This window comes from Hyperolius riggenbachi, chromosome 4 (genome assembly GCF_040937935.1).
Source record: "Hyperolius riggenbachi isolate aHypRig1 chromosome 4, aHypRig1.pri, whole genome shotgun sequence".
Classification (NCBI taxonomy): Eukaryota; Metazoa; Chordata; class Amphibia; order Anura; family Hyperoliidae; genus Hyperolius; species Hyperolius riggenbachi.
In genome coordinates, this window is record NC_090649.1 from 318710612 (window position 1) to 318725428 (window position 14817).

General features: G+C 42.2%; 1 protein-coding gene across 6 annotated transcripts in view; it reads left to right on the forward strand.

Annotated features, from left to right (window-relative positions):
- Positions 1-14817, forward strand: part of SASH1 (SAM and SH3 domain containing 1) — a 1147574-nt gene that overhangs the window by 228996 nt on the left and 903761 nt on the right. Inside the window, exon 2 of one of the 6 annotated variants that reach the window (XM_068231720.1) lies at positions 10699-11244. The exons of the other annotated variants lie outside the window; for them this stretch is intronic. Within the exon in view, the coding sequence (XP_068087821.1) occupies positions 10699-10881 (183 nt within the window). The 3' untranslated portion in view covers positions 10882-11244. Of the gene's footprint in view, positions 1-10698; positions 11245-14817 lie in introns of those variants that run through there. 6 annotated transcript variants of the gene reach the window in all.

Genomic DNA, 14817 nt, shown 5'->3' on the forward strand with positions numbered 1-14817 from the left:
TTAAACTGTACATTTTAAAAAGGAACGGTAACCAAGGATTGAACTTCATCCCAATCAATAGCTGATAACCCTTATCCCATGAGAAATCTTTACCTTTTCTCAAATAGATCATCAGGGACATCTGTATGGCTGATATTGTTAGGAAAATATTGTGGTGAAATCCCTCCCACAGTATGATGGTAGGACCTAGGTCCCCACATTGTGGGAGCCTTCTTGCATTGTGGGAAATTATGGCTTTTTTTTAACTGCAACCAGTATCTCATTCTGTGCATATGTATAGCTGTAATAAATAAACGTTTAACTTATTGCATTGTTAGGGGGTGTGGTTATAAATAATGGCAATAATGCCATTTTTTCATGTCTACCAGTAGTAAACAGTTAAACTTACCTGGGGCTTCTACCTGCCCCCTGCAGATGTCCTGTGCCCACGCTGGGGCAAAATGATCCTCCGGTCCCTCGCTGCGGCTCGGTTTCGGTTTGTGTGACTGCCCCCCGCACGGCTCTGCGCGGCCCTGGTTGTAGGCGCGCACGTCCTCGCTCCCACCCACGTTGCCGGGAGCGTCCTGCACAGGCGCAGTACAAAGTTTTCTTGGCTGTCTACTTGTAAGTCGTCAATAAAGCAACGTAGCCGCACCGGGGGATCGGAGGATCGTTTGGTAATGTCGCGGGCACACGGCGGCTGCAGGGGGCTGGCAGAAGCCCCAGGTAAGTGAAACTTTTTTTTCACTTACTTCAGGTGCGCTTTATCGTCTCACTTTGCAATGTATTGATTTATTTTATTTTTTCCCCCTTTCGCTAAAGTTCCTCTTTACGTTTTAGACAAAGGAGTAAAGGTGTTTTGACCAGCTTACTGAATTAACACCTAAATACTTTTTTTCAATCACATGTACTATGTAAGACAAAATCAAGCTCTTCTTAACTTTTCTTAGCTTAAAGAAGAATTTGTATTTTAACTTTAAGGAAAATGTCTGCTTTGACTGGACCAGCTACATTTTGCATTGTGTAATAAACAGTATAAACAGTTAATTAATGTCAAGTAAGTTAATACACAGGCTTCAGGAACCAATGTGAATACTGAAAAACAGCACAATGCTGCATTTTAGCGATTATTTTCACAAGGAAGCTACTATTCTATAGGAGTACAATAATTGCTGGCAACCTTTTCATACTTCTCCACATCATTACCTAATGTCACATCTTAATAGGCACAGATTGCAAAGGACATCTCTAAGAGCATTCTTTGTATTTGAACAATTAATCAGTATATGTATGGGCAGATGGTGGAAACAGAAAAAGACTATAACTGCTATATGGTAGCCGTTTTTAGTAAACACTTAAATGTCCATAAGTGAGAAAATTAGAAAATGGTGTTGAAACTGCATGAATGTGTGATTTCCTTGCAATTAAGTATATGAAAATGTATGTGTAATGCAGCTGCTGCTGAAGATTTCCTATAGACAATGGTAACAAAAACAATACTTATCTTAATTCAAATAATTAGTACATGTAGTCCAATATATATATATATATATATATATATATGCATATCACTGACATCTACCTTGGTTGCAAAACTGACAGTGATGGTGACCATAAATACGTACATAGTGCACATACAGAACAGTGGGTACATTCAGTGCCATAAGTACAAAGGACATGAATAGTTTATATGTGGTATGTAAACATCCAGCAATACAGATACTGTACATGTCTATTTGATACCGTAGGAGTACAGCAGAAGTAAGAATACCTGGGAGAGGTGGGAAGGAAAGACCCTATATACTAATAGCACTGTACTATCATCAGCAGTTTATAGACCATAGTATCAAGCCATTTACAACACTGTGCATAGTGAGGACATACATATATACATGAAAGCAACAGTTCTCTCTCTTGTTTTTTTCACAAGTATATTGTGTGGAACACCTCATAATTTGAAATGCACAAAACGTTATGCATTATAAATACTTTTTTTGCACTGTTAATTTATTGTTACCTAGCTGTCAGGGCTGCAGAGCTGTTGTCCTGTGCCATAGAGGAGTGCTAATTGCAGAGAAAACAGAATTCCACCTGCCATCCAAATCTGTTTCCCAACCCATCACCACTTATGTTTTGTATTCAAGAAAAACAAAGGATCTAGGTTGGGGCACTGGTCAATTTTTTTCCTGTAAAAACTTGTTTTCTTTGCTGCTGGGATTAACTCTTTGTATCCAAGACTGCAGCTATAAGTCAGCAAAGTGTTATTTTCTATCCAGTTCTTAACTTATCAGTGTCTAATAAAACATTTAACCATTCCCACATCTGCTCTGGTGACTTTATAAAAAGGGTTAAATAAATGAGTAAGGAATGTTTTATATTATAGGCAGAGCAGGATGATGGGGGTACACAGAATTTTATAATCAGTAGCTGCAATGATGGCCACAAAGAGTTACTCAGAGGCAGGATGTCGCCTAGGTCAGAGATCTGTTCTGTTGAGGACACACCCAACTTTTTTTCTGATGATCCCTGGGTCACATGATTTACTTTGTTTTTTTGTAATTTCTCTGAAATGTCACGTATGGCATATTCCCCTATTTGTTCATCCTTCCTTACAATGACAAATTCAATACTTTATATAGGGTTTGTTTGCATTAACATTGCTCTATATATATGCAGCACACAGCATTTTTATATAGTTTGTTTCAGGTCCAGTGCAATAACAAAGTGTAATGCCTCCTTGCTACATCACAAAATTGTGAATATACCTTCTAAATCAATACCCATTTTACTGTTTTACAACAGGATCACCAAAATCTCACCCCTCTGTCTGGAAGTTCACTGACTGATTTGAAGGACCCCTTTAATCGTTCACACAGTCCATCCAATATTCTAAAGTAAATGTCCCATCCTACTTATAAAAACAATCAATCTTCTTTGTTCTCTCTTTTTCTTTATCTTCCCATGCATAAGTACCTGCTCCACTGAGGTGGGTTGTCTCATAGCTAAAGATAGTCAATAAGATGGTAATATTTTACGTGCAAATTTTATGCAAATTGTGTGCAGCTTGGAACTGAACCAAAACACTCTTCCAGATTATTTTGGCTGGCCCAATTCCAAGCAGTTTACAATCTGTAGTAAATTTGCATGCAAGCTGGACCCATTACCAAGAACTGGAATAATTACTATTAGCTAGGTAGATAGGTAGAAAAAAGGGCGGGAGAAGAATCGGGAGCCCAATCTAGTACAGTATCGTTAGTAGAAGAAGTAGCTTCAAAATAAGTGTCAGTTATACTCACAAGGCTAGGTTGCGATCAGGCAACCACTGTAGTTTGCATGTGGAGAAGTACCGTCTCCACTCGGCCTTGCGGTTATGAATACGATGGTGCTCGCAGCTCCTTAGTAAAATCCACCTTCCAAGGCGGTGAACCCTGTTTTGGGGTAACAGTCAGCACAGGAGCGGTAGGAGGCGCCCTAAGTATTCTTTAGTAGTAGTACACGGATAAATTATGTATTCCGAAATATATATATAAATTTATAAAATCATAAAAGGTATGTAAAATAAATGGTCCTACCTTACAAAGTAGTCCATTCATTATAGATTTAAAACAAACTTTTATTGGGGACCTGTGACAACGCTTTTCACAGTTTAACCCGCTTCCTCAGGTCGAATAATGTGCCTTTAAAAACAAACCAGGCACTTAGGACAATAAAAACACCTTGATTGATACAATTCATATATCATATAACATAATACAAAAGGATCATAAAATAGTGAAGCATAATAGGAGATTAATACTAAAAAAAAAAAATATTAAAAAAAATATATATAAAAAAATATCAAAAAAATGGTAGATAACATGAAAACTGCAATAGTAAAACATAAGCAGGTAGGCACAGTGAGGGCCGGCATATATGTAACAGACGGAGAGATAACACATCCTACATAATAGGGCAGGTCATTTCAGTAGCCTCTGCAATAATATTCTGGTTGGTCTTTTAGGAATCGCCCAGTTCTGGGGTTGAGTAATCTATGGGCCTCCCCTATATCTGTATCTGTGTCCGGTGTCGAGCGGACTATGGGTGCTGATTAAATTGTATATGAGGCTTGTGAATAGTAATAATATGTGCTATATGTTATGATGGGATAGGGAAAGGCTGGGGGAGGGAGGGGTGGGAAGGAAAGGAAAAAAAGGGTGGGGGGAGATAAAGAGAATAAAGGGAAAGGGGGAGTAGATTAAGCCCCTAGTCGGCATATATAGCCTGGCTATGAGGGACAACACGAAAAGGGCAGATGTCCCCATGTGGGCCCCTGAGAGGGTGAGAGAGAGGGTGCATAAAACATAATAACACTTGTTAGAAATATAGGGAGGTTGTCTCCTCTTACCTTCAGCTGAGGTAGTAAATCCTGGGCGCCTATTATGACCGGCGCTGTTGCCGCTGTGAATTTAAATAAAAGTGGCGTCTTCCGCACAGCTCATCATTGTGAGGGGCGGAGCTATGTGACGTCATCGCGCTCCCCGCGATGTCATTACAACAATCACGGCCAGATCTTTGGCCATATGCCAAAAATAGGGGCAGTGGCGAGGACGGGAGGCGGTGCCCTCCCTCACTCGTCAAAGGCTCTAAGCTAATTGCTATGGTCCTCTGCCGTCGGCCATGTTTAAGAAGCCTACTGTATAAGGGACCTATTAGACAAATTAAGATACAAGTATTTATCATAATAACCGGAACAAGTGATAATGGAAAGCGGACCAGCTTGAGTATGTGTGGTCATATGGACAAGTGTGTAGTTTTACAAGCTAGCATGCTTGTTATATACGGTAAGCCTATGTTATCTACCCTTTATGATTTTATACATTTATATATTTATTTCGGAATACATAATTTATCCGTGTACTACTACTAAAGAATACTTAGGGTGCCTCCTACCTCTCCTGTAATTACTATTAGCTCATTGGCCATCTGTACTCGTAATGCACCCAAACTATGAATGTCTTGTTGTCCATGTCATTAACCTTCCTGGCGGTAAGCCCGAACTGAGTTCGGGCTATGCCGCCGGAAGGCACCGCTCAGGCCCCGCTGGGCCGATTTGCATAATTTTTTTTTTGCTGCACGCAGCTAGCACTTTGCTAGCTGCGTGCAGTGCCCGATCGCCGCCGCTACCCGCCGATCCGCCGCAATTCCTCTCGCCGCGGCCGCCCCCCCCCCCAGACCCCGTGCGCTGCCTGGCCAATCAGTGCCAGGCAGCGCTATGGGGCAGATCGGAGTCCCCTCTGACGTCACGACGTCGATGACGTCGGTGACGTCATCCCGCCCGTCGCCATGGCGACGGGGGAAGCCCTCCAGGAGATCCCGTTCTTTGAACGGGATCTCCGGATCTCCGATCGCCGGCGGCGATCGGAGGGGCTGGGGGGATGCCGCTGAGCAGCGGCTATCATGTAGCGAGACTTTGTCTCGCTACATGAAAAAAAAAAAAAAAAATTTAAAAAAAAAGATTTGCTGCCCCCTGGCGATTTTTTTGCAAACCGCCAGGAGGGTTAATACATGTAGGGCTCAATCCAATTCACTTTTTCTCCTAAGCTTTCTCATAGGAGATCATTTTTCATCTTCTGTTTAAAATAACTTTTCAGCACTCTGCAAATGAAAAAGTACCAAAACGTGGGTGAAAAGTACTGTCAAAATTATTCTGAGCATTTTCTTGCTCGCTGGTGGCTTGAAAGGCATTTTATTGCTAAGGCGTGAAAATATAACCTAGGAGGAATAGTAAACTGGACCAAGCCCATAAAGAGAAGTCTTATTTACTTTCTTAGCTCTCCAGAGTATGTCTAAAGGTTTTCTCCAGCGCACAGTTAAAAACCATTGTTATGTTTTCATCTTCCTTTTTTTGCAGTCCAACTTTCAAAACTATAGAACATCATTGAAAGAAGCCTCCACAAGTCTAACCTTTGTTTAGAGACATCATTTTGTATCTTACACTGGTTCTCTGTGTTGTCCTGCCAATGTTTGTCTCCATTGTATTTCTTTGCTGCTGCTTCCTTTATTATTGACCAGAAGATGTTTGCCTGTTGGGCACAGCACAAATCAGTTAATAAAAATGGGTAGATGAGGTGAGCAGCTTGGTGTGTGCAGTTGGATAGTTTTCTTTATATTCTGTTTTAGACCCAGTTTCTCACCATGGTCCATATGCAATTAATTTTTTCACCTGAGTTTTCTCCTGGGTGATATTTTTAAATTTGTCAATAAAATGCATTTTAAGCCACCAGAAAGCAAGAAAATGCTCAAAATAATTTTGATAGTACTTTTTCATTTACTGTTTGGTACTTTTTTAGTTGTAAAACGCTGGAAAGTTATTTTAATTTGAAGATGAAAAATTATCTCCTAGGAGAAAAGTCAGGTGAAAAAGTGAATTGCATATGGCCCCATGTCCTGTAAAGTTCTGAGCTTGAAATCCTATTTATTGTTAGCTATATGTATAGTGCCATCTACTTACTGTATATTGTTCCTCTCTACATGGCGGAGTATATTGCTTTTTTTGTCCTCCAACCTCTAAACCACAATTATCGTTTTCTAGTCATACTAAATATACTTCTATGTCATGAAGTATATTTCTTCTCTGTAGATGGGTTGCATCTTGCCGGGAGCCCTGGTAGGTGAAGTGGAGGAGGTCTTGCATTACCACAACATGACCTACAACTCAGCGGGGATCTCTGTGCAGCAACAATGCTTACCACTGATCTACCATTGTACTCCATCTGGAACTGGAGTTTAGTTGTGGATATGTCTCTTGTCGCTATTCCATTAATAGATAAGAACTTATGAAAAAAATCAATACCAATTAAGCCCCATATCGTAGAAAATAATCCTTGCTAATACACACATCCACAGCTAAAGGTAAAAGGAAATTATAAAACTTACAAATGTTCAGCGCACACCCTCATTGATCCAACTCCATATGCTCCAGTATACTGTCCATATTCCTACTCCATCATTGATGCATCAAATTTCGGCAGTACCTCCACCATAGACACCCACTAGTGATACACTCACCAGATGTCTTGACCACTGTTAGACTGGCCAACCACGGACGGCAGTGGAGTCCATAAAGTGTGCCCAGCCTGGCAACGGGGGAGAGCCCGTGGAAAAAACTCTGTGCGCAATATAATTTTCTGGACATGTGAGTGCAATTGTATAATAAACGTGATTTTAAGAAGACAGTATTATGCTATGTGAGGATTTGTTTCCTTTGAGGTATTGCAACTTATAGAAGGATCAAGGGAATAGAGCAGCAATTGGTGCCAGGATCCTGAGGAGTCTGGGATCACTGGAATTGAGCGTGGTTGGCCAGTCCAACAGTGGCCAAGACATCTGGTGAGTGTATCACTAGTGGGTGTCTATGGTGGAGGTACTGCCGAAAACTTGCGCCAGGCAACTCGCTCCCATCCTCTCCTCCATTTTCACCAAGTCACTAAGGGAAGGAAAGGTCCCCGCCTGCTTCAAGAGGTCGACCATCATCCCGGTCCCTAAGAAACAGGGAGTTTCCGAGCTTAACAACTTTAGACCAGTGGCCCTCACGTCCGTCATAATGAAAACCCTGGAGCGAGCAGTTCTATCCAACCTCAAACTCTCCACCTTGCCCCTTCTGGATCCCTATCAGTTCGCGTATAGGGCAAACAGGTCCACTGACGACGCAGTAAACATCTGCCTTGAATCTATCTATGACCACCTGGATAGACCAGACACGTACGCCAGAATCCTACTCTTGGACTTCAGCTCGGCGTTCAACACCATTTGCCCACGCATTCTGCAGGAAGAACTAGCGGCACTGGGAGTGCACCCAAGCCTACGACTCTGGATCACAGACTTTCTCACCAACAGGACCCAAGTCGTCAGGCTGGGGGACATCAGCTCACGGAGTATGACCACAAACACAGGTGCACCTCAAGGATGCGTCCTGTCCCCACTGCTGTTCTCCCTTTACACAAACAGATGCAGATCCAGAGCGGACTCAGTTAAGGTCATCAAGTTCGCCGATGATACTACTATCATTGGACTTGTCACCAAGAACAATATCCAGGAGTACTGTCAGCAGGTGGAGAGAATCTCCCTCTGGTGCAAGGAGAACAGGCTGGTGCTAAACACTGCAAAAACCGTCGAGCTAATTGTCGACTTCAGAAGGTCCGCTTCCACCCCACCCCCAATTCACATCGACGGGACGGAGGTGGCAAGAGTACCCTGCGCTCGCCTCCTGGGCACCACAATCTCCAGTGACCTCACCTGGAGGCCCAACATCACCGTGGTACAGAGGAAAGCCCAGCAGAGACTGTACTTCCTCCGCCAGCTGAGGAAGTTTGGCATGACCCAAGAGATTCTGACCAACTTCTACTCCGCTACCATTGAGTCGATCCTCTGCTCATCCATCCTGGTCTGGTACGCTGGCGCAACCGCCAGCGACAGGCACTCACTTCAGAGGGTCATCAGGGCGGCAGAGAGGGTCATTGGGAGACCCCTCCCCTCACTTGCCCTCCTACACAACAAAAGACTGAGATCGAGGGCCCTGAAGATCGCTAACGACCCCTCCCACCCGGGCCACTGCTACTTTAGTCCGATGCCACTTGGACGAAGGCTTCGGGCCATCTCCACAAAGACGGCTAGGCATAGTAATTCCTTCTTTCCCTCAGCCGTCAGCCTCCTGAACTCCCTCAACATACTCCCCACCAGGGCACCCCCATGCAATATAGAACTGCCACGGACAGAGCCAACTGCTGCTCTAGCATGCAATCTGTAAACGCAAATGTAATGTACAATGTAAATGCAACTGGGAAGCAAATGTAAACGTCTGCCACTGACATGTGAAATTGTAATTGTAATTGTAACCGTCTGCTACTGACATGTATAAGTGTACATTTTTCTGTTCCTCCCTTCTGAGCCAAATGTACTGTGCCAAACCCAATTCCGGGCATGACCCAGTCATGCTTGGCGAAATAAACGATTCCTGATTCCTGATTCCTTGATGCATCAATGATGGAGTAGGAATATGGACAGTATACTGGAGCATATGGAGTTGGATCAATGAGGGTGTGCGCTGAACATTTGTAAACTGTTTAAAAAGGCTAGCCTGAACCTGGTGATAGCGCACCCTATATGATAAGATTGGCTATAGCGCTTTGATATTTGTGTTCATGAAATTATAAAACTTGCTAATTAATAACAAGAAGTTTTGGATCAGGATGATTTTACATTTACTGATGGCTAACACAGTACAATACCCTACTGCTCAGTAATAAGGAATACAAGCTACTGGGTGAAGTAAGATCAAAACAACATAGTACTCCCAATATACTCATTTTCCATTTCCACTACTTTATCAAAAGTGCCTGCAGAACTAATTGTTTTGGGTAGAGGTGGGTGGAATGAATAGACTTCTAGTATTTACAATCCTTCCTTGGTAGGTACCAGTATCATCAGTTTCAGCTAGAAGGCAGACAGCTCTGTTCAAAGAAAGTGCACAAATTATGACCAGAGACTCTTTGATATGACAGAAAAATAGCTATGAATATCATTCAAAAATAATCCCTTAGGTGGTTCAATCTACATAGATATGTCACTTACCTCTATACTTGAAGTGTACAAGAAGTGACATGTGACATGATGAGATAAACATAGGTAGGTAAATATAATATTAGCCCTAGTGATAAATTCTCTGGTGTCCCTTTCTGTTTTCCAGTACTGCAAGAGTTAAAAAACCTGAGTTGTTATCTATGCAAACGAGCTAATCAAATTCAGTCCAGTTACCTGAAAAGTAAAAAGAGGGTAAAGCAGCTTAGAAATAGCAGCAAAGTTCAAAAAGTCATTACATCTCTTTCAGCTTAACAAGGCAGAGTGTGGATTCTAAACAGCAACTGTGACAGTTTTATGTGATCTTAAAAATGAAGCCATTAAAGGGAATCGGAAGTGAAAATAAACTTATAATATAATGATTTTTATGTGTAGTACTGCTAAGAAATAGAACATTAGTAGCACAGATATGAGTCTTATATTGTTTCCAGTACAGGAAGAGTTAAGAAACTTCAGTTGTTATCTATGCAATAGAGCTTATCTGAGCTCTTCGACCCAACATGGGTCGGTTATGGTGGGTCATTAGCTCTACCCGTTTTATAGTTGAAAATACAGAATGTGGCTTATAATTGCAAATATGACAGAATAAAGCAATGTTATAAACAAAAAGCTATATATCTGAAAATAAATATATGAGACTATTTTCTTTGCTACTAATGATCTATTTATTATCTGTACTACACATACAATTCATTATATCATAAGTTTTTTTTTTTTTTTTGCTTTAATGTCACTTTAAACTGAAAGTAAAAACATGAGACTCCTTTGCATGTTAGTAATGTTCTATGTATCATCCATGCTACACATACAATTAATTATCTCATAAGTTTATTTTCACTTCAGGTTCACTTTAAGCTGTTTTTAATAATTGTCTTGTGGCTGTCAGGAAACACATAGCACAGAATTGAACTGCTATGTGGAAAATATGTTCTTACACTGTCCATTATACCATTGTAATCAAAATTGCATGTTTAGAATAATACATATTCCCCTTACACACATAACCAAGCCTGCTTTGTATTCCCTGCACTCCACTGCACTTTTTCAGTATGATTTAGCAAGGCAAAACTTAATTAAAATCCATTTCCTCTCTTTATGCTTCAGGTATTATTCTGCATCTTCTGTCACAAAGTCATTTGCGTGCTGTTTATTGAAGCTGTGAATTTAATAATTTTTCGGCCACTGCAACTCCAACATGGGTGCCTGAAAATGGATTGCGCAGATGTACATGCTTTGTGGAACTGGACTTTTCCTTCAGGAAAAACAACCTTGTATACAATAATTTAGCTGTCATAATATCTTACTTTTGTTTATGCAATATATAGAATGAAAGTATCACAGTCAACATTGTTGTGAACTGCATGACAAAATGGTAATGGGAGAATATGCAAAGCTTGAATATTTACAAAAAGCAGTTAAGGTCATCAGAGCGGATTTAACATTTCTTGCATGCTTGTAATATGAAAGAATCTGGTTGCTATGAGAATCTTAAAGTGAACCTGCATACGTTATAGTTGCAAATACCTTCTGTTTTAAGAGGGCAAAATTATATTTAGCATTGCTTGTTTTTTTTTTTGTTATTTTGTAAGGGGGGCTTATAGGTTCCTTTCAATTGAAATAGTGTGCCACAGAAGGTACACAATAAGTATTAATAGAGCATAGTATATACAGTAGTTAGATACCAGATGAAAAAACTGATCCTGTAAAAATTGGTCTATTTTCCATGTAAATAGATCAGTTTGTTACAATGGCATCAATTTTTCATAAGGCTTTATCATTTTGTTTTTATGCCGCCATCCGCTCAATACCTGTCACAATCACAATTGCATTTCACCAACGCTGGCGCTGCCGCTTGGGTCCTTTGCATGGAAAAAGTGTTGGAATACATATCCAAGAGCCCCATCAGAAGCGACAGGCTCCCAGTGGTTTGCCTGAGCACCGGGGAGTATTTTCATTGGTCCACCACTCAACCAATGAGAATCCTCTCTGGGGAGAGCAAACCAATTGTAGCCTGATGCTTCTGATGGGGTCCTCAGATCTGTATACTGGCGCTTCTTCTGTGCAGTAGACCAAGCAGTGGTGGCAGCAGTAGCAGGGGATAACCCGAATGGGTGGTGGCAGGTGCATATCTGTGAAACGTACATGGCAATCATCCTATATAGAATGGCCACTGTCCGTTCTCATAGGCTAGCATTGATTCCATCAACCTACGGCAGCATCCACTTTTTCCAGCTGATCCACAAAAATCATGTAGGACCCATCCTTGCATTCCACTCTTTGGAACGAACCAAACAGATGTGCTACAAATTGATTTATGTGAATGTATCCTATTGCTTTGCATGGGATCCATTTGCATTGGTTCTATTTATTTCCTGCTAAAGGTAATATTTTAGAATATTGAACTAACACTAACCCACTTTCCTAGTGCATAACATTAACCTCCCACTTACTGTAATGCCTAACACTAACCCACCATCATAGTGCCAAACATTAACCGCCCCACCTAATGCCTAACACTAACTTACCCCTCCTAATTTCTAACGTTACTCCAATGCCCAAACTACTGCTATCCTTCTAGACAGCTTCTATTGTGTAGACGATTGGCTCTTCCAATAGTTCCGTTCGTAATAGCCGATAATCTACAACTCACCGACTGGGTGCCTGATTACCGATAATTAGCACAGGCATCTATGCCAACCCCTGGGCCCAATCCACCTGATCTGTCAATATTTGACTCAAAATGACGCATAGTCCTGATAAACAGTAAAAGCATATGCAATTGCAGAGAAGCAGCGGGGAAGAGTCCCATGGTGTGACGCAGTGTGCAAAGGGCCTAAAGAAAGTAAAGTGAAAACAGAAAAAACTACTTTTGGATTTTCATCACAAATTAGATTTGGTATATCAGTGGGGCAAATGGGAAGCTCCTCCAAAATCCCCAGCCACATTCACACGTAGGTACCGGTCTAGGAATAGAAGGAGAGTAAACTTTACAGCCGATACTCACCCACGGAAGGAACTCTCGGTCAGTCCTTCTGATGTAAAGAATTTAGAGTTCCATACTAACACTGCGGAGGAACCTATGGGAATGCAGTCCGATAGGAGAGGTCAACCACCTTTTCCAAAAAACGCAAAGAACAGGCCCACCTTTTTCAGACGACACAAAAAATTCTCGAACCAGGACAGGAGAGGAAGAGAACCAGAAGGGCAGGATTAAAACACAACAAAGGTAAACATAGGGGCCATCCTTTTGGTGTACCAGCCAATGTTATTAACCTATCTGATTCCACCTTTACAGAAACTGAATTGACAGTATTGTCTAAGGGTATGTCGTTTTCTCCCACGCATCATTTTGATGTCTTTAACACCCTGCTAGATGTCAATAAATTTATTAGAAATATCCTTTTGAGAAAACACATTAAGTCGGATAATGTAACATCACAGGGTGGGGGAAAATCTAGGGTTGAAATACCCGACATTGGGGATTTCCAGGATACGTGTGCTAAATGGACACTAGATTCCTTGGTATCCGTAAGCACAGGCTTGGTCTCTTTAGAAGATGTACAGCCTGTGAGGTCTAGGAATCCTGACTTTTATCCATTAACTGCCAGGACACCTCCTGTGGAAATATTCCAAGATTTGGTGGAATCGGAATTAGTTGGGTTGGCTGCTGCACCCTCTACATCATCTAAAACTAATCTCACTGGAGCAGAACATCAGGCTTTGAAAAGCCTGCAGAATAACCAGGATGTTGTCATTCGTAATGCAGATAAGGGGGGAGCGGTGGTGATCCTTAATAGGGCAGATTATAAGGCAGAGGCCCTTAGACAGGTTGAGGACTCCAACACATAAACCCGCCTGCCAGGGAATCCCACACGGAAATTTCAGGAACAATTATTTAGTCTTCTCAGTTATGGGGAGAGTTTAGGGGATTTGGAACATAGATTAGTGGAGTATTTGAGTGTATCCCACCCTACCACCCCTGTTTTTCACCACCTTCCCAAAATACATAAACCGGGCGCTCCCCCAGAGGGCAGACCCATCGTTGCCGGTATTGGGTCCCTGGGGGAGCGCCTCAGTGACTGGGTGGATTCCATGTTGCAGCCTCTGGTCAGGAGACTCCCGGGTTATCTCAAGGACTCCAAGCACCTGTTGCCGAGTTTGGAGAAGTATGAATGGGATGACTACTGTAGCTGGCTCACCATTGATATAAAAGCCCTATATTCCTGCATCCCACACCATCTGGCTCTCACGGCTTTACAGTATCACCTTGAGAAATATTCAGATTATTCTTCTGATCTCAGGGTGTTTATTTGTGCTGCCGTTAATTACCTCCTGACCCGCAACTTCTTCATGTTCGATGGCGTCTTCTACCTCCAGAGGTTGGGGCCTCCATGGGAGCTAAGTTCTCCCCGTCCCTGGCCAATCTTTACATGGGATGGTGGGAGGAGTTCCACATATTTAGGGGTGGGGGACGCCTTCGGGACAGGGTTGCGTGGTACGGGAGGTTTATTGATGACATTTTGGTTATCTGGAGGGGAGATCAATCCTCGGTAGATGCTTTTGTGACATCTCTGAATGACAATCGTTGCAATCTGAAATTCACACATATCTGGCATCAGAATTGTATTGATTATTTAGATCTTACTCTAGTGGGTGATGCAGATTCTGGGGGGATTCATACCAGAACTTTTAGGAAGACTTGTGCGGGCAACTCTACCCTCCAGGCCAGTAGTTGCCATCCGGGCCATACTGTCCGGGCAATTCCGGTGGGTGAATTTATTCGAGCCCGCCGAAATTGCTCGGATGAGGAAACTCTGTTGCGCGAGTTCTCTGTGGTGGAGAGTCGCTTACGTGACAGGGGATATCCGAAGTGGATGATAGATAAGGGCAAACGACGAGCCCTCTCAATTTCTAGAAGCAATCTAGTACGCGGTTCTGCTTTAGGTGCGAAACCTATGGGAAGACCTGTTTTTGTTACCAATTATAGTGTCGAGTTTCGAGACATTAAGTGTATCATTGAGAAGTTTCTACCCATCCTGGAAGGGGACAGTGACATACGCCCTTTTCTGCAGCAAGGCGTCAGCTTTGCCAGCAGACGTGCCCCCACATTGGGTAATCTGTTGTCCCCTAGTCTTTTTACTACCAATATGGATACCACCACCTGGCTCTCTACTAAAGGGTCTTACAGGTGTGCACTTTCCACATGTCACTATTGTATAGTAC